The sequence below is a fragment of the Podarcis melisellensis genome (genome assembly GCF_964234715.1).
Source record: "Podarcis melisellensis genome assembly, chromosome: 11".
Lineage (NCBI taxonomy): Eukaryota > Metazoa > Chordata > Lepidosauria > Squamata > Lacertidae > Podarcis > Podarcis melisellensis.
In genome coordinates, this window is record NC_138543.1 from 447,208 (window position 1) to 474,278 (window position 27,071).

The 27,071-nt window shown below is 42.3% G+C and overlaps 1 protein-coding gene across 3 annotated transcripts in view; it reads right to left on the reverse strand.

The window, feature by feature from the left end:
• Positions 1-27,071, reverse strand: part of DOCK8 (dedicator of cytokinesis 8) — a 143,236-nt gene that overhangs the window by 78,090 nt on the left and 38,075 nt on the right. For all 3 annotated transcript variants that reach the window (XM_081930351.1, XM_081930350.1, XM_081930352.1), the window contains 6 exons: positions 24,274-24,354; positions 23,536-23,695; positions 14,969-15,108; positions 6,798-6,891; positions 5,900-6,062; positions 199-316 (listed from right to left, as the gene is read on the reverse strand). In XM_081930351.1, the coding sequence (XP_081786477.1) occupies positions 199-316; positions 5,900-6,062; positions 6,798-6,891; positions 14,969-15,108; positions 23,536-23,695; positions 24,274-24,354 (756 nt within the window). The remainder of the gene's footprint in view (positions 1-198; positions 317-5,899; positions 6,063-6,797; positions 6,892-14,968; positions 15,109-23,535; positions 23,696-24,273; positions 24,355-27,071) is intronic.

The following is a 27,071-nucleotide window of genomic DNA, read 5'->3' on the forward strand; positions in this document are numbered from 1 at the left end:
TTTATTATTGCATTTAGATCTCACCATAGTTGATTTCAGCTTTTATTAGCTCGGCTACTATCTGATCTGTTTTGCCACCTAGTAAATATATGTTGTTATAAATTGGCTCAGTCTTACCCTGAAATTAATGGACTACTTTTAAATTTAAAATGCTGCCTATTTTTATTTTGGCTAGAAAAGTACAATAAACAATCTTACCGGCATTGCACAGGCAGGGTCTTCTCCACACATAAACTGTATCTTAATGGTAATATTCCGGCCTGAAGCCAGGCGGTTTGCAAAATTCAGCCGTTGTGGATACACATATAGAAGATTTCTGGGGGGAAATGAAATTTCAGAAAACCAAGAGATTATTTTATGTCACTTTTGTATTTGTTTAGAATTCTGTCCTGACATTTGATACCCCAAATATTCCTGATGCAGCACATATGAAAGGAGTTGAGGTGTCACTCCTGACGGTTTTAACTTGCCCCACACTGCACCAACTTGGGCCCCACATCATGGGTGCCCAGCATGCATACACTGCATGTTCCAGTGCCACCCACCTGGACCGGGGCCTGCACCTCTGCCATGAGGACTTTGGCCGCTGCGCAACCTCCATCTGTGGCCATAGTGGGTCCCAACAAAGGCCCCATGATGAAGACACAGGCCCCAGCCCAGTCACCACCATGGCACCTGAGTGCTGGAGTTAAGACGGTGCTGGTGAGTGGTGGTGGCAGGGGAAGAAGGCTGGGCAGTGGTGGCAGGGCAGAATGCTGGGTGGTGCTGGGGTGCCGCAGTGGTGGTGGGGCAAAGCTAGTGGGGGGCAGAGGCTGGGCACCCACAACAAAATAATTGTGGGTGCCAGGCACCCAGTGCCTGCTGAAGTTGGCACCAGTGCCCATGACTCACTTCCATAAAGCAGCTTGATAGACCTCCATCTTGGTATTACACATTAGCATCACATTCTCCCATATCCTTTTGGAGAACTGAGCCAGACAAAAGCCACTGGCCTCCTTGGCATTTCTCTGGATTATTTGGGGGTGGGCAACAGAGGAATGTATACTTTGATCCAAATTATTGATTTTAGAAGCAGAAGTTGCAGGAAGGAAACAGGGATTGCAGAGATTATGCTGGGAGACTCTCTGAGAGAATGTGTGTGTTGAATGCAAATTATGCATGTATGTCTGTGTGTGTGATGAATGCATGCATTTGAGTGGGATGTGCTGTACTGTGTGTGTGTACATGTACACACAGTGAGTAAGATGGGGATGCCCACTTTTGTCTTGGTCACACCCACTGCTGGCTTGCGACCCCCAGAGGAAATCTGGCCTTCAAGCAAAAATTAATAATCTTCATCTGTATTCTAGGAATTGCACCCCAAATTACTGAGTACACAGAACAGTAGTATGGAAACAGTACGTTAGGCAATTTCAGTCATTTCTACTAGAGAAATAAAACTTCAGCAGGCCTCTGCAGGGAGGTGGGACCGATTCGGATGGTCCGCCCCCACCACTTAATGGATCCAAATGGTTTCCAGAGAGGGGTAGGGGATGTTTTATCCCATGTTGATGGCCTCTCAGCTGATTCCCTGGTGGTCCTCTGGAAGGCAGAGTTAACAAGGGCTATTGACTGTCTGGCTCCGAAGCATCCTCTCCGATTGCATGGAGTCCAGACAGCCCCATGGTTTTCCCCGGAACTGAGGGCAATGAAACAATTGCTGAGACAGCTAGAGTGCTGGTGGCATCGGACCGGACACGGGTTAGAGCTCAATGTCGAGCCTACCAAGTTACGACAGTGATGGCGAAGAAGACCTTCTTCACCGCCTCTATTGCATCTGCAGAAAACAGTAGCAGGAGACTCTTTCAGGTGGTATACAATTTAGCAGAACCACCTGCTCCATTGGGGTCCAGCAAAGAAATAGAGGAAAGCAATAGAATGGGAAGAACCAGAGATCTGTTCAAGAAAATTGGAGATATGAAAGGAACAATCTTTGTACGAAATGTTCCTTTCATATCTCCAATTTTCTTGAACAGATCTCTGGTTCTTCCCATTCTATTGCTTTCCTCTATTTCTTTGCATTGCTCGTTTAAGAAGGTCTTCTTGTCTCTCCTTGCTATTCTTTGGAAATCTGCATTCAATTTCCTGTATCTTTCACCATCTCCCTCACATTTTGCTTGCCTTCTCTCCCCCGCTATTTGTAAGGCCTCATTGGACAGCCACTTTGCTTTCTTGCATTTCCTTTTCATCCATGGTGAAAGATACAGGAAATTGAATGCAGATTTCCAAAGAATAGCAAGGAGAGACAAGAAGACCTTCTTAAACGAGCAATGCAAAGAAATAGAGGAAAGCAATAGAATGGGAAGAACCAGAGATCTGTTCAAGAAAATTGGAGATATGAAAGGAACATTTCGTACAAAGATTTCCATAATAAAGGACAAAAGTGGAAAGGACCTAACAGAAGCAGAAGACATCAAGAAGAGGTGGCAAGAATACACAGAGGAATTATACCAGAAAGAAATGGATGTCCCGTATACCCCAGGTAGTGTGGTTGCTGACCTTGAGCCAGACATCCTGGAGAGTGAAGTCAAATGGGCCTTAGAAAGCACTGCAAATAACAAGGCCAGTGGAAGTGACGGTATTCCAGCTGAACTATTTAAAATTTTAAAAGATGATGCTGTTAAGGTGCTACACTCAATATGCCAGCAAGTTTGGAAAACTCAGCAGTGGCCAGAAGATTGGAGAAGATCAGTCTACATCCCAATCCCAAAGAAGGGCAGTGCCAAAGAATGCTCCAACTACCGTACAATTGCACTCATTTCACACGCTGGCAAGGTTATGCTTAAAATTCTACAAGGAAGGCTCAAGCAGTATGTGGACCGAGAACTCCCAGAAGTGCAAGCTGGATTTAGAAGAGGCAGAGGAACCAGAGACCAAATTGCAAACATGCGCTGGATTATGGAGAAAGCTAGAGAGTTCCAGAAAGACATCTACTTCTGCTTCATTGACTATGCAAAAGCCTTTGACTGTGTCGACCACGGCAAACTATGGCAAGTTCTTAAAGAAATGGGAGTGCCAGATCACCTCATCTGTCTCCTGAGAAATCTCTATGTGGGACAAGAAGCTACAGTTAGAACTGGATATGGAACAACTGATTGGTTCAAAATTGGGAAAGGAGTACGACAAGGCTGTATTTTGTCTCCCTGCTTATTTAACTTATATGCAGAATTCATCATGCAAAAGGCTGGGCTGGATTAATCCCTAGCCGGAATTAAGATTGCCGGAAGAAATATCAACAACCTCAGATATGCAGATGACACAACCTTGATGGCAGAAAGTGAGGAGGAATTAAAGAACCTTTTAATGAGGGTGAAAGAGGAGAGCGCAAAATATGGTCTGAAGCTCAACATCAAAAAAACGAAGATCATGGCCACTGGTCCCATCACCTCCTGGCAAATAGAAGGGGAAGAAATGGAGGTAGTGAGAGATTTTACTTTCTTGGGCTCAATGATCACTGCAGATGGTGACAGCAGCCACGAAATTAAAAGACGCCTGCTTCTTGGGAGAAGGGCAATGACAGGCCTAGACAGCATCTTGAGAAGTAGAGACATCACCTTGCCAACAAAGGTTCGTATAGTTAAAGCTATGGTTTTCCCAGTAGTGATGTATGGAAGTGAGAGCTGGACCATAAAGAAGGCTGATCGCCGAAGAATTGATGCTTTTGAATTATGGTGCTGGAGGAGACTCTTGAGAGTCCCATGGACTGCAAGAAGATCAAACCTCTCCATACTGAAGGAAATCAACCCTGAGTGCTCACTGGAAGGACAGATTGTGAAGCTGAGGCTCCAGTACTTTGGCCACCTCATGAGAAGAGAAGACTCCCTGGAAAAGACCCTGATGTTGGGAAAGATGGAGGGCACAAGGAGAAGGGGGCGACAGAGGACGAGATGGTTGGATAGTGTTTTCGAGGCTACCAGCATGAGTTTGACCAAACTGCGGGAGGCAGTAGAGGACAGAGGTGCCTGGCGTTCTCTGGTCCATGGGGTCACGAAGAGTCGGACACGACTAAACGACTAAACAACAACAACAACACGGGCCACATTATCTCCTGCAATGATTTTGCAAAGTTTTTTTTCCAGATAAAGTCACTCAGATTCAGGGCCAGGGTGGGAGAGTGCTAGAGCCCCATCTGTTACCTCTGAGGATGTGGACAGGCTGCTTAGACAAGTGAAACCAACCACCTGTCTCCTTGATCCTTGCCCACCCTGGCTTATAAAAGCAAGCTGGGAAGAGCTGAGCAATGGGCTTGGCGGGGTGGTGAATGCTTTTCTCTGTGAGGGAGCCTTCCCAGACCTGCTGAAAGAGGCAGTTATCAAACCGCTTCTTTTTTAAAAAAAAATCTTTAGATGCGGCCAATATGCTGGTCCTGAGAGTTAACTGTGCAGCGAGGTCTGAGTCCAGTCCAAGGTCGAGGCTGTCCATCAAAGCTGAAGCTGGGTCCAAGGCAGGGAGTCGGGTGAGGTCAGGAACTCTGGCAGAAGAGCAGGACAGGGTGCAGGAACAGGCTACCAACAATGTTGCTCCTGCAACCTGGGACTGGGGCTGGCTGGCCCCGGTCCACAGGTGACTCGCCTCTCCTGGCCTGGAGGTGAGCACTCCTCCTGCAGGAACTTAGTTCCCTCTATCTCTCTGCCCTGAGCCTCTGCAGCTCAGGAGAGGCTGGAGGGTTATTGGACCCAGAGGCAACCTCAGCTTCCCCTGACAGGGTAACTGTGCCCCTGAAGGACTAGGTGCTCAGCCTGGGAGTCATTTTGGACTCATAGCTGTACATGGAGGCGCAGGTCAATTCTGTGTCCAGGGCAGGGTATAAATAAGTTGTTGTTGTTTTGAATGCAATGGGTGTTAATATCTGGCATGCACACCCTCTTAACATTTCACAGGTGGAAATGAGCACAAAATGTACTGTGTGAGACTCTTGTTTTCATGTCAAGGATCACTACCACATTGCCCATCCACTGCACATTCCAAAAGTCTCAGCCATTTATAAGCTGTATTCATTCATTCATTCATAGCCTATTCTGCAGAGACGTATAAGCAAACAGCACACTGAATAGACACAGGGGGGAAACACTTATTTGCCTGATGATAGGCTGCTGACTATTCAAAACAAACCTCATTAGTTGAATTGTGCAATTGCAGGCAGCGTGCTGGATGATGTATTCAAGTGTTCATGAACACGCATTGGCATGCACACAGACTCAGGACAGATGGCAGTTGACTACCCCCTGCCTAGTCTCACAGATTTAACCTTTCAAGACCAGGAGGTAAGATGGGGAGGAGGTCCCAGCAATTCTCCTTATCGGTATTTTAGAGCATCCTCCCACTCCCAATCTCTCCAAATGTGGACAACCATACATAACCAGAAGTCAGTGGCTATTCTGGGTAAATAAAGACAGTTGTGATATATGCAGAGGGGCACTGAACATACAAGGAGGACATTTTTAATCCTTTCAAAAACCACTTAACATTTTATCCCAATTGTTCACAGTTGCAGCAATTCTCAGAAAAGGAGGCAGATTTCTTTATGGAAATGCAGTGGCTCCCAGGAAAGGGGCGAGACTTTTCTCAAATCCTCTCCCAGGGTGCATCTTGACTGGGCCACCCCACACTACATGCAATGGTTCTTCTCTGTCACTAGAATTATCACAAATAAAGTTTGAGGAGGCATTCAGCAACCTCAGCTAGTTATACTTCAACATTTATTGTCTGATTAACTTTGCTATGAATTACTTTCCCTGTATGTCTTCAACAGCATTACCTGGTAATGCCAACTAGACAAGAGGTCTAGCTCATTTGATTTAGATGTGGGTCCTAATCCAGGAAGAGAATGGATTTACCTTGATCATGTTAATGCTCTTACCTATATACAGTATGGGGGACATAGACTTCTCGTACTGGAAACTCCAGAATCTCTTTATGAGGCCGACTGCGGTTTTCAGGGAATGGCTTCACCAGCAACAACTCTGGGCTGAGACAGCAACTGAGACCTTCTGAAGCAGGTGAGATCTCCAACTTGAGCAATCCTTTAAACAAAATATAGTAAAATGAAAGACCAATGCTTTATTAAAAATAAACAAGAAAATGCCAAATCTAACAAATGAGACAGGTCAATACACTCTGATTCACATATAGTCTCAGCATGTACACAGCCTGAGATGGCTGAGAGTGTGAACACTGGGTACACCATCCTCCACAGGATATTTAGCATGAGGTGATTCTCACAGGACCACCTGCCATTTGATGCAGTGGGGAACAAATGGGAATGGGGAGGAAAGGTAAAGCATTGATTTGGGAAAATTATAATGACATGACATGAACTGAGATAAGGTAGCCTTCAGCCCAGGAGAAGGAATGCTAAGAGAAGCCCAGGGTGGCAAGGAGAACAGATGAATCCTTCAAGGCAAATACTCCAGCACAAATCCTCAATAGCAGGAATACTGCTTGCCTGCTCCAACACCTGAGGAATCCCAAGAAACAAACTTGGCCAGGTTTGGATAATTTTTCTCAGCTTGACAAACCAGGGTTTATGAAGCAGGGAAAGCGTGCTGTGCAGAATGCTCTTCCTTCAGCCATCATCTTTAGGTATTTCATTCCTGACTTGTATTAATCCCAATTTGCTCACTGCATCCAAAATGGTAGACAGTGGCTTAATGTCAGTGAACAAACCAGGATAATAAGCCATCGCTTATGGAGCTGGGAAAGCCTGTCTGAATCCAGTCACTGTATATGGCTGGACCTAGCTTTATTATTAAAAGTACCTGGTATAGATTTCACTCTTCTCTGCAAAGAAGATGATCTCTTGTAATCAGCTAAGAACTTGAATAAGTCTTCATCAGTCAGCCGATCTCCTTCCTGTAAACAGCGAGAAATTTGATAACAGCCTCATGATTATATATATAATCAAATATTTTCTTTTGCAGCTAACTATATATGAAACACTATGACATAATGGCCCCTTCATGGATCACTGCCTTGCCGTGGCGAAGGGGCTTGAAGAACTCAGAGAAGCTATGAACTCAGAGAAGCCATGCAGGACACCCACGATGGACAGGTCATGGTGGAGAGTTTTGACCAAACGTGATCCACCTGGAGTAGGAACCGACAAGCCACTCCAGTATCCCTGCCAAGAAAACTTCATAGACAAAGACAACAGGCATATAAAAGGTATGATGCTGGAAGATGAGCCCCTCAGGTCGGAAGGCGTCCAACATGCTACTGAGGAAGAGCGGAGGACAAGTACAAGTAGATTCAGAGCTGATGAAGCGTCTGTGCTAAAGCCGAAAGGTCGCTCAGTTGCGGATATGCCTGGAAGCGAAAGGAAAGTCCAATGCTGTAAAGAAAAATATTGCATTTTGGAATGTAAGAACCATGAACCTGGGTAAGTTGGATGTGGTCAAAAATGATGGCAAGAACTCCCAGAAGTGCAAGCTGGATTTAGAAGAGACAGAGGAACCAGAGACCAAATTGCAAACATGCACTGGATTATGGAGAAAGCTAGAGAGTTCTACTTTTGCTTCATTGACTATGCAAAAGCCTTTGACTGTGTCAACCACAGCAAACTATGGCAAGTTCTTAAAGAAATGGGAGTGCCTGATCACCTCATCTGTCTCCTGAGAAATCTCTATGTGGGACAAGAAGCTACAGTTAGAATTGGATATGGAACAACTGATTGGTTTAAAATTGGGAAAGGAGTACAACAAGGCTGTATATTGTCTCCCTGCTTATTTAACTTATATGCAGAATTCATCATGCAAAAGGCTGGGCTGGATTAATCCCTAGCCGGAATTAAGATTGTTGGAAGAAATATCAACAACCTCAGATATGCAGATGACACAACCTTGATGGCAGAAAGTGAGGAGGATTTAAACAACCTTTTAATGAGGGTGAAAGAGGAGCGCAAAATATGGTCTAAAGCTCAACATAAAAAAAACTAAGATCATGGCCACTGGGCCCATCACTTCCAGGCAAATAGAAGGGGAAGAAATGGAGGCAGTGAGAGATTTTACTTTCTTGGGCTCCATGATCACTGCAGATGGTGACAGCAGCCACGAAATTAAAAGACGCCTCCTTCTTGGGAGAAAGGCGATGGCAAACCTAGACAGCATCTTAAAAAGCAGAGACATCACCTTGCCAACAAAGGTCCGTATAGTTAAAGCTATGGTTTTCCCAGTAGTGATGTATGGAAGTGAGAGCTGGACCATCAAGAAGGCTGATCGCCGAAGAATTAATGCTTTTGAATTATGGTGCTGGAGGAGACTCTTGAGAGTCCCATGGACTGCAAGAAGATCCAACCTCTCCATTCTTAAGGAAATCAGCCCTGAGTGCTCACTGGAAGGACAGATCCTGAAGCTGAGACTCCAATACTTTGGCCACCTCATGAGAAGAGAAGACTCCCTGGAAAAGACCCTGATGTTGGGAAAGATGGAGGGCACAAGGAGAAGGGGACGACAAAGGACGAGATGATTGGATAGTGTTCTCAAAGCTACATTACATAATGGGTGACTTAGGTTTGGTAGGTATCAATGTTCCATGTTCATGTTTATTATGTACCTTGATACTAATTATGTATCACTGTTAAATACAACTCACTTGTGTTCACTTACAATAAAACAGCATTCAAAAAGATTATCAAAAAGAAACGCACAATCACAAAAACTAAGCAAAATACAATATATTCAAAATTTTACTCATTTTGAAAGGTACATAATTTGAAAATGTAGGTTTGATGGGAGCCAAGTTATTTTAACTGCCTTGACAGAGGAGAACTTTTGTCTACTCAAAATAAGTCCTACTGAATTCAGTGAAGCGGGAAGAAGAGAAAATCAAGGTGGGATTATCGGAAGTGAATAAGTCACAAGAGGAGATATGGGACGCAATTGCGATGAATGAATTGAGGCAACGGGAAGTGAATCTTAGGCTGAGAGCTGTTCCAGAGAATCAAGGTGAAAACATCAGAGAGAAATTAGTGAATGAGATAGCAAAATGGTTGGAACTACAAAAGGAAGAAGTTGAGAGAGCTGTACAGAATTTATTTAGGATGAGAGTAAGAACGACAAAATCAAGAAAAGTTCCTGGGGATTGTTTGATCACCTTCAAGGATGAAAATTTAATACTACAAAAAAACAGAGAAACAAGATTGAATATCGAGGGGAATTATATAATTATTTTTAAAGACATTCCAGTCAGGCTGCTCAAACGAAGAGACCCATATAAACCACTGGTCCAAATTCTCAAGAAAAACAAGATTGAATTTAAATGGGAATTCCCGCAAGGGATTTCTTTTGTTTATAAAAGCAAAAGACACAGACTTACCAGCCCAGAGGAAACAGGCAAATTTCAGAGGCATTACAAAGAAGTTTTAGAACAAGAGGAAGAAGAAAGAGGAGCAGTGGGAGGAATTGATCCTCTGGGGGGAAGTTTACGGAAGAAAAGGAGAAGAAGAATGGAGAGACAGATGAGGAACAAGATCAGGAAGAACAAGAAGAGGATAGATTATAAAGAATAAATAATTTTTTTTAAAAAAAATTAATTAGGAAGAAACATGGCATTGAAACTTTGGAATTGGAATGTGAACGGAATGAATGAGAAGAAAAAACGAAACAATATTGAACAATATCTAAGGGGGGAAAATTGGATATCATCTGTCTTCAAGAAACTCATGTGGCAAGGAAACATAGAAAAATTTTGATCAATAACAGATTAGGAAATGAATTTATATCTTTAGACAAAGAGTAAAAGAGAGGGGTTGTACTATATGTAAAGAAAAATATCGAAGCTCAACAGATTTTTAAAGATGAAGAAGGAAGAATAATTGCGATACAGGTCAAATGGCAGGGCGAAAAATTAATAATTGTCAGGATCTACGCACCTATTGGAAACAAGACTGATTTCTATAGAAATCTGGAGGAAAGTCTCTTTGAATATATGGACCAAAAAGTGATATTAATGGGTGACATGAACAGAGTTGTTTCAATGGAAATGGACAGACTAAGAGTTAAAGAAGTGAGCAAAGAAGGAAAATTACCAAAGACTTTTTTTCTATGACAAAAAACTGTAACCTAATTGATGTTTGGAGATTAAGACACCCATTGGAGAAACAGTTTACATTTTATTCGGAACCAAATCAGTCAATGTCAAGAATAGATCAAATTTGGGTCTCGAATGAGCTAACACCAAGAATTCGACAAATAGAAATCCAGCCAAGAGTAATTTCTGATCAAAGCCCAATAAAATTGGAAATTAAAAGTTACGAAGAAAGATACAGTGGTGCCTCGCAAAACGAAATTAATTCGTTCTGCAAGTTTTTTCTTCTTGCAAGTTTTTCGTCTTGCGAAGCACGGTTTCCCATAGGAATGCATTAAAAATCAATTAATGTGTTCCTATGGAGACCGCTTGCCAGGCTGGCGGTGCGGAGAAGGGCTTTTCTCCCCACCGCAAGCCTTCAGCACAGCGCTTCTCCTCTGTTCCTGGGCTTGTGGTGGGAGGAGGGTTTTTCCTCCCCACCGCCAACATTCAGAACAGCATTCTGAATGTTGGCGGTGGGAAGGAAAACCCTCCGCCCACCGCAAGTCTTCAGGACAGCCTTCCGAAGGCTGCCGGTGGGGCGGAGAGACCTCCTCCCGCCGCCAGCCTTCGGAGCAGCCTTCCGAAGGCTGCCGGTGGGGCGGAGAGACCTCCTCCCGCCGCCAGCCTTCGGAGGAGCCTTCCGAAGCCTGGCGGGGGAGGAGGTCTCTCCGCCCCACCGCCAGCCTTCGGACAGGTACGGGAACAGAGGGGAAGGCGCACAGCGCTTCTCCTCTGTTCCTGGGGCATGCAGTGGGAGGAGGGTTTTTCCTCCCCACCGCCAACATTCAGAACAGCATTCTGAATGTTGGCGGTGGGAAGGAAAACCCTCCTCCCGCCGCCAGCCTTCGGAGGAGCCTTCTGAAGCCTGGCAGGGGGAGAAGGGCTCTCCGCCCCATCGTCAGCCTTCGGAGGAGCCTTCCGAAGCCTGGCGGGTGGAGAAGGGCTCTCCGCCCCATCGCCAGCCTTCGGAGGAGCCTTCCGAAGCCTGGCGGGGGGAGGAGGGCTCTCCGCCCCATCGCCAGCCTTCGGAGGAGCCTTCCAAAGCCTGGCGCGGGGAGAAGGGCTCTCCGCCCCATCGCCAGCCTTCGGAGGAGCCTTCCAAAGCCTGGCAGGGGGAGGAGGTCTCTCCGCCCCACCGCCAGCCTTCTGAGGAGGTCCGAGGACAGTGGGGAAGATGCGCTGCGAAGGAAGCCTATAGGGAAATTCGTTTTGCGAAGCGCCTCCAAAACGGAAAACCCTTTCGTCTAGCGGGTTTTCCGTCTTGCGAGGCGTTCGTCTTGCGGGGCACCACTGTAATTCAGGTGGAGATTAAACGACTATTTGCTGGACGATCAAAAAATTATACAAGAAGCTCGAAAAAAATTGGCAGAATTTTTCATGGACAACATGAATAAAGGTACAAAGATGAGCACAGTTTGGGACGCAAGTAAGGCAGTAATGAGAGGGTTCTTCATCCAAAAACAAGAACAGAGAGAAAGGAAAGAAGGAAATTTTAAGACAAATAATGGACAATGAACAAAAATTTATCAAGAAACCGAATAATTTCAAAATAAAACAAAACATCAAAGTCCTGCAAGCGCAGTTTGCAATGATAATAAATAAATAAATAAAGAGGTGGAATGGAATATCAAAAAGTTAGGGCAAAGAAACTTTGAATTCGCTAATAAATCAGGTAAATGGCTTGCATGGCAAATTAAGAAAAGGAAAGAACAAAATACAATTAACAAAATCATAGTGGATGGAGAAGAAATAGAAAATCCAAAAGGCATAAGGAAAGGATTCTTGGACTTTTACAATCATTTGTATAGTAATAGAGAAAGGAATAACATGAAGAAAATAGAAAGATATTTAAAAGAACAAAAGGTGCAAAAGATCCCGACAGAAAAGAAAGACAGACTGAATGCCCCAATAGAGAATGAGGAAATAATAGAGATTATAAAAGAATTGAAAAAAGGAAAGGCACCAGGACCAGATGGTTTTATATCTAGTTATTACAAAGAACTGAGGCACACCCTGACGGTACCAATGAAAGAAGTTATGAACAATATCTTGAAACAAGATATTCCGGAAACGTGGAAAGAAGCTTTTATTACATTGATCCCCAAGCAAGATTCTGACTTAACACAAGTGAAGAATTATAGGCCAATCTCATTGTTGAACACAGATTATAAGATCTTCTCTGGAATATTAGCAAAAAGATTTAAAAAGATAATGCAAGAATTCATTCATGAAGACCAAGCAGGTTTCCTTCCAGGCAGGCAGATGAAAGACAATGTGAGAAATATAATAAATACTTTGGAGTATCTGACTGCTAGGAATGAGAAACAAGCTTTATTAATGTTTGTAGATGCGGAGAAGGCATTTGACAATATATCATGGGAATTCATGTTAAAAAATTTAGAAATGATGGAAGTGGGGAAAGACTTTTATAATGGTATAAGGGCAATTTACTCAGAGCAAAGAGCAAAATTGATCATAAATAATGTTCTGACAGAAGAAGTGAAGATAAGGAAAGGTACAAGACAGGGATGTCCTCTTTTGCCATTGTTATTTATAATGGTTCTGGAGGTCCTTTTGAGTTCAATTAGAAGAAATGAACTAATAAAAGGGGTGACAGTAGGTCAAAACGAATATAAAGTTAAAGCCTTTGCCAATGACCAGGTAATAACGATGGAAGACCCTGTAAACAGTTTAAATGAAGTTTTAAAGGAGATTGATCAATTTGGCAAGGTGGCCGGGTTTATACTAAACAAGAAAAAAACCAAAGTAATGGTGAAGAATATGGATCAGACTTTAGTAGAAGAAATGCAAAGAGAAACAGAAATTGAAGTGGCTAAGAAGGTAAAATATTTGGGAATATGGTTAACCCCCAAAACTATTGACTTATTTCAAAACAATTATATACCGGTGTGGAATAGAATTAAGAAAGATATGGAAGTTTGGGGCAGAATGAAACTCTCCTTCTGGGGTAGAATTTCAACGATTAAAATGTGTGTGCTTCCAAAGATGTTATTTTTGTTTCAGATGATTCCTATAATTAAGGGGACAAAGATCTTCATGGAGTGGCAAAGAATGATTTCAAGATATATCTGGCAGGGTAAAAAGCCAAGAATAAAATTCAAGCTACTAACGGATGCGAAAGAAAGAGGTGGTTTTGCCCTGCCAGATTTGAAACTATACTATGAAGCGTCTTGTCTCTGCTGGTTAAGGGATTGGATAAAATTAAAAAACAATAAGTTATTAGATTTGGAAGGCTTTGATAACAGATTTGGATGGCACACCTATTTATGGTTGGAGAAGAAGAAAAGTCATAAAGGTTTTGAGAATCATATTTTCAGGGGCTCCTTATTAGAAATTTGGGACAGGTATAAAAATATACTGGAACCTAAAGTCCCACACTGGTTGTCTCCATTAGAAATAATGAGTGTAAAGAAAATTAATATGAGAGGAAATTGGATTACCTATGCAGACTTGGTAACTAAAGTAAGGGAGAAATGGATAATGAAGCCATATGAACAAGTAAAAGACTATGTGTTTGATTGGTTGCACTATTTTCAGGTAAATGAAATGTTTAAAAAGGATTTAAAAGAGAGGGGATATATAGAAAAAGAATCGAAATTTCATACAGAGATAATAAATAATGATCTTAAGATAATGTCAAAAATGTATAAAATTTTACTGGAATGGCAGACGAAGGATGAGGAGGTTAAATCGGTTATGATACGCTGGGCCAAGGATTTTGGTTATAATATACAATTGACTGACTGGGAAAAAGTATGGAATGAAAATATGAAATTTACTGCATGTTCGGCGATAAAGGAAAATATCATGAAAATGGTATATAGATGGTACATTACACCGGTCAAGTTAGCAAAAATGTATAAGACATGTAATAAGTGCTGGAAATGTAAAGAAAAAGAAGGATCATTCTTTCATATGTGGTGGGAATGTAAGAAGGTTAAGGGTTTCTGGGAAATGATATATAATGAACTGAAAAAGATGTTTAAATATATATTTGTAAAGAAACCAGAAGGCTTTTTGCTAGGAATAACAGGAAGAGAGATTAATAGAAGGGACTATAAACTTTTTCAATATGCAGTAACAGCGGCAAGAATACTAATGGCCCAAAAATGGAAACAAGAGGATCTACCGACACTTGAAGAGTGGAGAATGAAACTTATGGATTACGCAGAATTGGACAACATGACTGGGAAAATTAGATATCAAAAAGACCACAAATTCGTCGAGGACTGGGGAAAGTTTATGGATTATCTGGAAAACAGATGTGATGTACAGACAACGTTAGTCGGTTTCAAAGAGGCTTTGTGATTGTTAAAGATGTATTGTAAAAAAACACACACAGAAGCGATAAGTTACTATTAACTGGCAATACAAGTTATGAAAAATGCATAATGAATAGAAAATATGGATGATTGGTGGAGGAGCTGGTGGAAGTACAAAAAACTGGAAATTTGAGAACATGATTGTGTTGATTAATTTGTAAAAGAAAATTTAATAAAAAATTATATATATATATATATATATATATATATATATATATATATATATATATAATTCAATGGAGCTTATTCCCAGGGAAGTGGGGCTAAAGTTACAGCTTAAACAATTCATAATTCTGCAACAGAATTAAAAATGCTGAACTTTTTTTGTTTTCAATATTTATTAGACAAGAAAAACTCAGAAACTGCATACTGGTATTTTCAATTTCCTCTACATTACTACCCAAAAATACAGTAGTAAAAGTACTCCTCTTACTTTTCATGTATTTTGTTAGGCTACTTGTTTCTAGGTCACTGGAGGGGGGAAACCATAAAAATCTTGAAGATGTCAGTCTATACTATACCTGTTTAAAAAATGTGTTGAAAGTCAGAGTGGTGTTTTTAAAGGTTGGCAAGGCAGGAACATCCTCCAATCCAAGGCTTCTTTCAGAAAGTCTTCTACCTTGCATTGCCATTGATTTTCTGTCACCAGTGGACCCTTTGCCTTCAGAAAAAAAATTCAAATGGATCTTAGTTTCAATAAAAAAATGAATCACTTTACTATTGTTATGTTGCACACTTTCGGGATGTAAAAAACTGAAAGACCTCCTCATTTGCTTAGATTTTCCATCACCTCATCTTGAAGCTGCAAGACATCACTTAATGCAGAATCAAACAATTGTATCCTATGTTTTAGCATGTGATAAGATTGCAAATTTTATTATACATATATATATTTCATAGAAGCCAGTGTTACATTTAAGTAGTATATAAATAAATAAAGAATATCACATACTTAATTCAAGAAAATTGTAAACACCTCCTGTCAGGGAAGAGTTAGAGTTAGAAGTTTCCAGTTTCCCAGAGGGAGAATGTTTTCCCCAAGGGGGGGAGGAGAGCAGTGAATCTAACAGAAGAGAGCAACAGGAACAACAGGGAGGACAGGATGTTCCCATGAAAGGCAAGGGTTAAGTCCTATCTCCTGTTGCTTCGTCTGCGGAAAACCAGGGCATCTAGCACGACAATGTCGCAATCGTAAAGGATAGGAGTCTCTATCTGGAGCAGACATGGGAGACAATTGCCTGAAGTAACTGCATCAGGGAAACGAATGTCCCCGGCTGGAAATGGGAGCTTGCAGCTGGGTGGAGGAGCAATAGAAGGCTCTCAAGCGGAACCACCTATCCCAGGACTAATGGTGAAGGTGCAACTACAACTTCCCAATGGACATAGGGTCCAGGTAGAGGCGCTGTTAGACTCAGGAGCGTCAGCAGATTTCATAGACCAGAAATTGGTACAGGAACACAAAATCTCTTTGTTACCTTTAAATTTCCCACTGCGAGTGAAAACAATCAACGGCAGACCGCTACTGTCAGGAGAAGTGATTTACGAGACTCTACCAATGAAAATGGATATGGGAAAGAGACCAGGGCATTTCATGTGACCAAACTAGCTGGCCACCCGATGGTGCTGGGCATGAGTTGGCTCAATCGTCACAATCCAGTGATTGCCTAGCATCAAAGGTCTTTGGTTTTTTGTTTGATCTATTGTATAACACATTGTTTGGGGCAAAAGGGAAAAATCTAGGTGGAAGTAATGGGAACAGAGGTGGAAGGGAAGTTGATGGGGAATGAAAGTGAGATTCCATCACAATATATTGCTTATCGGGATGTTTTTTGTGAAAAAGAAGCAGATAAACGTCTACCACATAGGCCCTATGATTGCAAGATAGTCCTAGTCCCTGGGGCACAGTTGCCACCAAGCAAGATATATGCCATGTCGGAAGTAGAATCTGCAGCATTGAGGGAGTTCCTGCAAAAGAATTTGCAGAGAGGTTTTATTAGAGAGTCCACAGCCTCGGGGGATGCTCCCATATTTTTTTCAAAAAGAAAGGGGAGGAAGGGGGACCAAGATTAGTATGTGACTTCAGAATCCTTAACAGCCAAATGAAGCCTCGCATGTGCCCACTGCCACATATAGATGACCTCTTAGAGAGAGTAAGGTCAGGACTTCCGTGTTGGCGCCTCCAGGCAATGGCGGAGTTCCTCCGATCGGGAGGAATTTGCTCCGTGGAAATCAGGGTCTGAACCGCCACGGCGAAGGTGGAGACCCATTGAAATCACAGGCAGGAGAAGCTTGTGAAACTGGGACTCTGCTGGCACCTTTTGCACTTCCCCTACTCACGGGGAAACCCTGATTTGGGGATCCGGAGCGAAGTGGGGTGAGCGGCGCGGTGCTTCGAATTGACTGCTTCTTTCACGGAGTGAAGCCACATCGCTGTTGCCGGAGAGCACTGACTTTTTCCTGTAGACAATTTGACTTTAAACAACTACCCGTGAGTAGATCGTAAAATTGGATCTTTAAATTCATTAATTTGGCATCGAAATCGGAAGGTTTTAAACAGGAAGTCCGCCTTCCTCTTTTGTAAATAGATTGAAGCAAAGACGTTGCAAGTTAAAGCCTTGGAAAGTCTTTTGTAAAGGATTAAATCTCCATCGGTTAAAACTATTAAACCCCCCTTGGAAGCAGGAGAAGAGGGGGGAAATTTTGGACCTAGCGAGCCTGCAGGAGAGAGTGAAAAATTAAATTACCACTACTCTGAACCTGCAAACGGGCTGCCAGCAGAATTGATGTTTTGGGAGAGTTCATTGACTGTGAACAGAAAGCATGTTGACAGATGGCTAAATAAGAGAAATATATTGTTTCCATTGTCCTCTTCTGTGTTTAAAAAGGAGGAAAAGTAACAGTAAATTGAAACTAACTTTATAGTTTAAATTGTGCTTGAAAGGATTGATACAAGTGGAGACTGTTGTCCTAGAGGGAGCTTTTGAAACTGTTACAAGAGTGGAGCTGGGGTTTTTCCAGCTGCAAGATAAGAGCTGTGAGAATCAGAGATTGACTTTGGATTTTAAGAATGTTGATAGAAGGAGCCTTAGTGACTGTTTTATGTAAGATAAGCTATTTGTTGGAACAGCTTCACAAGAAGACGGATGTTATGAATACCAAACTTGAGAACTTGGAACAAAAAGTGATAAATTTGGGACAAAAAGTGACCATCAATACAGAAATTGTTCAGGATTTGACACAGGAACCTACTTTGACAGGACAAACTGTGGAGAAGACGAAGGAGAAAGTTGTTGTCGTTGAACCTAAAGTAATACAAGTGGAAGCCCCAGCCTTACAGAGGCAAATCGAGGACTATAAGTGGAGGCCTTTTATGAATGAATATAGAAAAAGTCAGAATTTGAAGATTGGAGCCCTGCTTAGACTGGAGAAGGAAGGTTGGATAGACTCTTTCATGCAGGAATTTACTGACCTTTGGGTCCTGAATCTGGGTCAGGAGGTGATTGGAGTTGTGGGGGCCTTTGGATCTAGAGGAGCCTTGAAACATGATTTGAGATATTGTATAGACCTTGGTTCTAGCTGTGGAGAGTTGGCTGGCCTGTCGAGAGGGAATGGGGGCATGGTTGGGTCGGGGCCCCCCGGAGACTTGCTCTTCAGCATCTTCAGCATCAAAGAATATGAAGAAGAATTGCAGAAGGGACTTGGAAAAGATTTAAGAGCCTCGGACAGAAGATCTCCAGGTTGATGAACTATATGGAATGGACGGAAATGACTGGCAGAATCCGAGACCAGGGAGAGGAGATAGTGGTAGAAGATTGGGAAAGTTTAAAGTTTGTATATAGAAATATTGTAAAATTAATGAGTGTTTGAAAATAGTTGGAATGAAACTTTATGGCTTTAGCAGAAATGTTATAAGGAGTTAAGTATAAATAAGTACTTTAGTATTAATGGAAAATAAAGTTAAAAATATGTTAAGATATTCATAATGATAAAAACAGAGAAAGATGGAAAGGAATTGCTGAAACAAATAACAGAAGTGGAATACAAAAAGGGAGGTGAGAGGAGGTCGATGAAATAAGGGAATGAAAGATAGAGTAATGAAATGGCATGCTATATGTTTTTAAATTGTTGTTGTTTTGTTCTGTTCAGTTAGGTGTTAAGGTTGTGTTTTGTATTGTTTTTTCTTTTGTTCTTTTTTCTTGTCTGCTCTATTTTGTGTTTTTCTCCTGCTTTTTCTTTTCTTTTTTCTTTTCTTGTAAGTTTGAAAAGTAATAAAGATTATTTAAAAGAGAGAGAGAGAGAGTAAGGTCAGCCAAAGTCTTTACCAAGCTTGAGCTACGAGGAGCATATAATCTGATAAGGGTCAGAGATGAGTGGAAAACCAGTTTTTGTACTAAGTATGGTGCGTTTGAATTCTTGGCAATGCCTTTTGGCTTGCAAAATGGCTCAGGGGTATTTCAAACTTTCATCAATCACGTCTTAGCAGGTATACTGGATCAGTTCTGTGTCTTATTTAGATGACCTCTTAACATATAATGAAAGTATGGAGGAACAAGTAAAACATGTCACGCAGGTGTTAGAGAGATTGAGGACCAACAGGTTATATGTGAAGTTAGAGAAATGTAAGTTTCACACACAAAAGGTGAAGTTCCTGGGATATTACATTTCCCACAAAGGGGTGCACATGGACACCAGTAAAGTTCAGGCAGTGGTGGAATGGGAGGCACCTAAAACTAAGAAAGATCTGCAGAGGTTTTTAGGATTTGCTGATTTCTATCATAAATTCATAGGTAGTTACTCCAAAACCACAATGCCACTGACTGATTGTCTAAGAGGCAAGGGGCCATTCAGATGGTCTGAGGAAGCACAGAAGGTCTTTGATAAATTATGTATACAACCAGCTTGGAGCAGCTTGGAGGTCCAGCTATACAACCAGCTTGGAGCAGTTTGGAATTTACGCACAAGCAACCCCAATTCCCATTACAGCGATGTTTGCTTCAGAAAAATATCTTATGCACTTAGATCTGAGTAAACGTATGAAGGTAGAAACTGACGCCTCTGATAGGGCTATTGGGGCCATTCTGCTGCAACAGGACAAGGAAGGGGACTGGAGATCCTGTGCATTCTACTCTAGAAAATTAAATTAATCAGAACAAAACTACACCATATTTGATAAGGAACTTTTAGCTGTGCATGCTGCCTTTAAAGTGTGGAGACATTTTTTGGAAGGGGCATCACATCAGGTAGTGGTACAAATGGATCATAAGAATTTAGAGTATTGGAGAACTGCTGGACAGCTAAACCAAAGGCAAATTAGGTGGGCAGAGTTTTTTGCTGGGTTTAATTTTAGGATTGAGTACATACCTGGGCATCAAAACGTTCGTGCAGATGCGCTATCACGCAAACCTGAGTATATGGAAGGGGAAGCACCTCCCAAGTTGCAAGAAATGCTGAGATCGGATCAGTGGGGGGGTGCAGCTGTAGTAGTGGACGGCAGGGAATTCCAGCGATTGACAGTAACAGATGAGTTTGCACAAAAGAAAATGGAGGAACTGAGAAAAGGTAGAGGGGAAGAGGAAGGTTTCAAGGGAAAAGGTGGATTGTTGTACAGGAGAGGGGTGCTGTATGTACCTGAAGGTGAATTAAGAGGTAAAGTGTTGAGGCAACATCATGATAACCCGACTGCAGGACATTTTGGTAGAGAAAAGACCCTGTATCAGATCACACGGCAGTTCTGGTGGCCAAAGTTGAGGGAGGAGGTAACGCAATATGTAAAAGGTTGTGAAGTATGTCAACGAGCCAAGGCACCCAGAGCAGCTCCCACAGGGTTGTTGCAACCTATGCCCATGCCGGGAAGGCCTTGGGATGTGGTGTCTATGGATTTTATAACGGATCTACCGTCATCGCATAGGCAAACAGTGATCTTTGTGGTGGTTGACATGCTAACCAAGATGGCAAATTTCATAGAATCATAGAATCAGAATCATAGAGTTGGAAGAGACCATAAGGGCCATCGAGTCCAACCCCCTGCCAAGCAGGAAACACCATCAGAGCACTCCTGACATATGGTTGTCAAGCCTCTGCTTAAAGACCTCCAAAGAAGGAGACTCCACCACACTCCTTGGCAGCAAATTCCACTGTCAAACAGCTCTTACTGTCAGGAAGTTCTTCCTAATGTTTAGGTGGAATCTTCTTTCTTGTAGTTTGGATCCATTGCTCTGTGTCCGCTTCTCTGGAGCAGCAGAAAACAACCTTTCTCCCTCCTCTGTGTGACATCCTTTTATATATTTGAACATGGCTATCATATCACCCCTTAACCTCCTCTTCTCCAGGCTAAACATGCCCAGCTCCCTTAGCCGTTGCTCATAAGGCATCGTTTCCAGGCCTTTGACCATTTTGGTTGCCCTCCTCTGGACACGTTCCAGTTTGTCAGTGTCCTTCTTGAACTGTGGTGCCCAGAACTGGACACAGTATTCCAGGTGAGGTCTGACCAGAGCAGAATACAGTGGCACTATTACTTCCCTTGATCTAGATGCTATACTCCTATTGATGCAGCCCAGAATTGCATTGGCTTTTTTAGCTGCCACGTCACACTATTGGCTCATACCATGTGCCAAAATTCTGACAGCGCAGGAAACTGCAAAGATGTTTTTAGATATTTTTAGGTTGCATGGTATGCCATCACAAATCATTTCAGATAGAGGGGCCCAATTTACATCACAATTTTGGAGGAGGTTAATGCAATTACTAGATGTGGAGCTAAGCCTCACATCAGCGAGACACCCGCAAACCAATGGGGAAGCTGAAAGAACAAATGCAACACTACAACAATATCTGAGGGGTTATGCTGGTTGTCAGCAAAGCGGGTGTTTAGAGAAGTTGAGTCTAGCAGAGTTTGCATATAATAATGCAATGCATGTGTCTACGGGCAGAGCCCCATTTGTGGCAAACTATGGCTTGCACTCAATTGGGACGCGGGTGGCGCTGTGGGTAAAAGCCTCAGCGCCTAGGGCTTGCCGATCGAAAGGTCGGCGGTTCGAATCCCCGCGGCGGGGTGCGCTCCCGTCTTTCGGTCCCAGCGCCTGCCAACCTAGCAGTTCGAAAGCACCCTCGGGTGCAAGTAGATAAATAGGGACCGCTTCCTAGCGGGAAGGTAAACGGCGTTTCCGTGTGCAGCTCTGGCTCGCCAGAGCAGCGATGTCACGCTGGCCACGTGACCCGGAAGTGTCTTCGGACAGCGCTGGCCCCTGGCCTCTTAAGTGAGATGGGCGCACAACCCCAGAGTCTGGCAAGACTGGCCCATACGGGCAGGGGTACCTTTACCTTTACCTTATGGCTTGCACTCAAGGGCATTCCCGGGTCAAGAGGAGCAGTTAGCAGTACCAGCAGCAGAACAAATGATAGAGGAGTTGAGGTGCATTCATGAGATACTGAAAGAGGATTTGGAAGAAGCTAAAGAGGTTTACAAGACAGCTGCAGACAGGCATCGGCGAGTTGGGGAATAAATCCAAGTAGGGAGCTGGGTATGGCTGTCTACCAAGGGAAAACCAATACAAGGGAGGTGTAAAAAGCTAGAGCCAAGAAGATTGGGACCTTTCCAAGTAAAGGCTCAAATTAACCCAGTCGCTTTCAAACTTCATTTACCTGAAAATATGAGAATACACCCTGTATTTCATAGATCTTTATTGTCAGTGTTTGTACCAGCACATAAGTATCAAATTTCAAGGGAACCACCTCCTTTACCCACCTTGATGGGGGAAGAGGAGACCAAAGTGGAAGAGATATTAGACTCGAGAATAAGTAGGAGGAAATTACAGTGTTTGGTTGCATGGAAAGGGTTAAATAAGAACTCATGGGAACCAACAGAAAAAATAAACATTCCGGAATTGCAGAGAAAATTTCATAGAAAATATCCCCACAAGCCAAAACCCCATAACTGGCATCTTCAAGAAATTTTTGAAAAGACAGATAGCGAGGAAGAGGAGTTCATAGGGTTCGGTCCTTCAGAAACAGAGGAGAGCGAGGAGGAGGAGGAAGGGGGGCTTAGGGGAGGGGGTGATGTCAGGGAAGAGTTAGAAGTTTCCAGTTTCTCAGAGGGAGAAAGCATTCCCCAAGGGGGGGAAGAGAGCAGTGAAGCTAATAGAAGGGAGCAAGAGGAACAAGAGGGAGGGACCGGCTGTTCCCAGGAAAGGCAAGGGTTCAGTTCTAGCTCAGATTGGGAGGAGGGGAGATACAGGCCAGCTTTAGCCAGGAGGGTAGAAAAAAGAGGGGAAAGCGAAGGGAAGGGCGCCTTCGCCATTTTGAGAGTGGCTGGTCATGGAGAAGCAGAGCTCAGAAGGGATCTGAAAGAAGTGACTCTGAGGAAGAATAGTTAAAGTTAAGAACCGTTTATAAGATTGTTTTGTTAATACGCAATAAAAAGTTATAAAAGAACAAGAAGCGTTTGTGTGGTGATCTGAAGAGGACAACGACCAGGCCTGACACCTCCATACTTTATTCATTTCTATAACAGCCTTGCAGGAAATATAACCAGAGGCTGTGAGATTATAATTCCCCTGTTACAGGGCTAAAGGTCAAGCTATGGATTGCCACAGGGGAAGAAAGCCTTCCCATAGGGCTTGTTCCTCTCATTGCTATAAACTAACACATCAGTGAAGGCAGCAGCATGAAATTGCTGAATTACTTCTCACTGAGAAGCTTAGTACTATTCCTTTGGGTCTGACCAGAGTCAATGGCTTCCCATCCAACTCTCACAACAAGTGTTAATAAAATAATCTTAGCAATGCTGCTGTAAAGGGTGACTGTGCCTATCTAACACACTTTTAAGCTCCAATTGAAGACTGGAATTTTTATTTTCCTGTGGAGGGATGCATTGCCTTTGGAGTTATTTTTTGCCATACTTTTTTCTCCTTCATATCCTTGTAAACTGCCAATTTCACGGATCTTCCAAAATGTGCTTTACAAATACAGGACACAAATTACATTATAATCTAGAGGCTGAAGCAAAGACACTTCCTTGACATGATATTTTTAAAACTTCCTGTTTCAATATTAATTCTTATGTACACATACACACAACATTTAAACTTACCATTTAAAACTTCTAACTCTGCTATATCTCTTTCAAGTGTTGAAACACTGAAGAAATTTGCTAAATTTATTGGAACCCAAGCAAAAGGCATACGATACTTTCCCAAACGTTGGCAAAAGGACTCAGCATGCACTTTTAATTTCTCAATTTTTTCTTTAGTCTGAAAGAAAGCAGAAAAGGGGATTAGCTAAAATAAGACATGTATCCAAACACTGTGAAAATTAGTTTGTAACACACACTAGCAACCTCTGTTAATTCCTCTATGGATGCCATAAATTAAGGTAGTTAGAACAGGGGTGGAGTGAAAAGTGAAGCGGCAGAATAGAAGAGAGAAATAGCTTCAGAAATGGGATTGAGAAGGAGAAAAGTTTGCTAATTCATTACTTTATTTTATTTATTAATCTTTTTATTTCACAAGATTTATATACTGTTTTGATTGGACTCAAACCTCAAATTGGTTTATAAAAAAACCAAAAGCATCAGTAGAAAAACAGATAAAAATGACTAAGCCAAAATGTGGGGGAATGGCAGGTGGAGCGTGTAAGCAGGGAGAGCAGGAACACCCCCCCCCCCCCGTTATTATACATAGATAAAAACAACAACAGTCCTGAGGCACTGAATTTAGACTGGAATAGGAGCACTTTAATAATATTTCTGGTTTAAGCTTTCGCAAGCCATCTTTGACAGATGTATCAGGGTGTGCATTTCATGTAAAAATCTTTATTATATCATATGTACCTTCCCAACTTCACTTTCTTTTAGAACCAGGTAGGGTTCTGCACAATCTCCAATTTCGCCTTGTTGAAGGACTTTTTCAATCTACCAAAAAGGAAAGAAAAGAAAAGAAAAAAGAGATTTCAAAACACTGAAAAGAAAATGAAATTTAATAAAGTGCATTGCTAGTATATGTCAACATAGTAAAATTTGGAACATAAGCTATAGTTACTAATTACAACCTTGGTCAGTACTGAGAGAAATACCTTCCCTTCCTGTGCTGATGAGATTCAAAGGAGAAAATGGAGAGATATTCAAACATTGAAAAAGATGTACATAGAGTATTATGGGATGGAAGTGCTAAACTGGTGAAAATTAATAAAAATTATTTAACCAAAAAAAAAAAGGAAAAACAAAGGAGGAAGTGCTGAGCTGGGGAGTGGAGTGGCTGAGTTAACCTTGAGAAACCAGCTATGCACTGAATAACAACCACAACAGCACTGCAGGCACCCAGAAAGGAATGCCACTCATCATCTTTGGAAATGGTGATGATTGATATACTGTAAATGGCAGAGGATAAGGTCAATGAAAATTATATACTAGAATTGTCATACACAGAATGAAATGAAAGCAGTATTATATTATCACTTGAAGCTTTACAAAAGTATGTAAATGCTTTAAATCGGTGTTTCTCTTTTTTTGTAAATTTTTAAAATTAATTCTCCAATATACCTCCAATAATAGCCAAATTATAACAATTCCCAAATTATACAATTCTCAAAATGCCAATCTACTTCCAATTAATACATTTTAGTTAAAGTGGCTCTCTGCACGACGGTTTGGGTGCATTTCCGAAAGTTATATCACTGTGTTCTATAATCTTAATTAATATCAGTTACATTTCAGTAATAATAATAATCCATTAGCCAACAGCTGTGAGGAGAATCAGAATTTACAGGGTTAAATAGTTCTGTGTAACGTCTCTGCATACTGAGGCATGGATTCTTTCACATACGGGAATCTTTCTTTGTATGTGAGTTACTTTCACTTTTCGCTGATGAGCCGAAGAGAATGTCTGCTCGATCTCCCGGCTGATTTATTGTGTTTTTCTATACATGATTAAAGCCTTCTTAGATTAGCAAGAAGCTTGCGTACAGACTATGATTTATTGCACCTACACAAGGCACACACCGCTGCTGCGATACTCTGCTTGGAGCCAGGAAGAAGTCTGAAGACTCAGAGAGGCACAGGAAAGTGTGCTAGACACCATTCTAACTCCAGAACAGCTCCATTATTAATGATTTCCATTCATGATGTTAAAATATATAAATTTATAAAGCTTCAAGTGAGGAACTCAAACTATTATCTTTCTTTTGCCCTGCGTGTGAAAACTGTTCTATTCATGGAGATGCCTTCTTTCCATATATGGCACTGCCTCTTTTACTTCCCAACTGTTGTTTTCTCCCATCACGGCTACTGGCAGAACTGAATCTCCAAGTTTCTCATGGGTCTTATCTCTCCATCCCTTGCTTCGATGTCTTCAGAACAGGTGACAGTCTGCTAGAAACCATTCTATCTCACTAATAAAACACGTTGCAGATCTTCGCCATTTTCCCCTCAGACTAGAAAAAGGTGGGCAGTTTTCGAACACGCTGAAGATTTAATACTCCTTTCCAACTCCCAGAATCTCTGCAGCGTTCTTATCACAGTCCCCCAAATTATTTTCCTTCCAGCAAGAGATTTATGGCTTTGTTAAACTTTATCTTATATTACATTTTGTCAGTAGAACACACAAATCTGTCTCTTTTTCCTTGTCTGTTTTTTTAAACAGAGGTGAAGGGAATTTGAAGAATGTTTATTGCTCAGATAAGCCTTGGCGTCCAACCCGCTTCGGCTGCGCAGCAACCAGCCAGGCCTCCGGACTTCAAAGGCCACATTTCAAAGGCTCTTGTTGGGGACTGTGTGGAGAGGACAATCTGTGTTGAATCCCCTTTTTGCGGAAGAAACTTTGCAGTGCAGACCCGGTGAACCCCCAATGCGATCGCTCTGAAAGTTTTGCACCCGTGTGGAAAACTGCAGTTCCACGGCCGCAATCCAGTCTTTGATTAGTGGCGCAGCTTCATTTTTGTGTTGGATCGTGAAGATCCAGGAGTTGCATGTATGGTCATCAATCAGAACCAGCGCATAATTGGCTCCGCCCATACTGGTCACAGACAAATCTGCGTGAATTAACTGAAAAGCCCTAGTGGTCACCTTCTCAGACCTAGGGTATGTGCACGTTTTCACCTTTGCGGACTTGCACGCTCTGCAATCTAGAAACTTAGCACATGATTTCATTTTGCACCCTTGCGTACACTCTGCGATCTTTTTCACTGACCCCCAGGACACGTGAGCCATGCGTCGGTGCCATAAGTGAGCACACGCATCATGAACTGGAACATTGGCACACTGTGCTTGAGCCACCTCCGTGTCACCTGTACCTGCAAAAGAAGCATCTATCACAAACAACCTGTCTTTACATTCAACACTGACTAGTTGCTGTCCATTCTTAGAAATAGAACACTTATTGTTCTCAAAACACACTCTGTAGTTCTCAGCAAGAAGGGTGCTGACAGACAGCAACGCGCAGGACAGTCCTGGAACAACAAAAGCCTGGATTGAATCCTGTGAGAAAGAACAAAACAGTGAGCCAGTCTGCGTGAGTGGGTGTCGAGTCCCATCTGCTACAGACAGTCTTCCCAGAAGTTACAGAGGTGCAGTTCTCCAGGAATCCTCTAGATGGCACTAGATGATGCGACGCTCCACTGTCTATTACAAAAGCC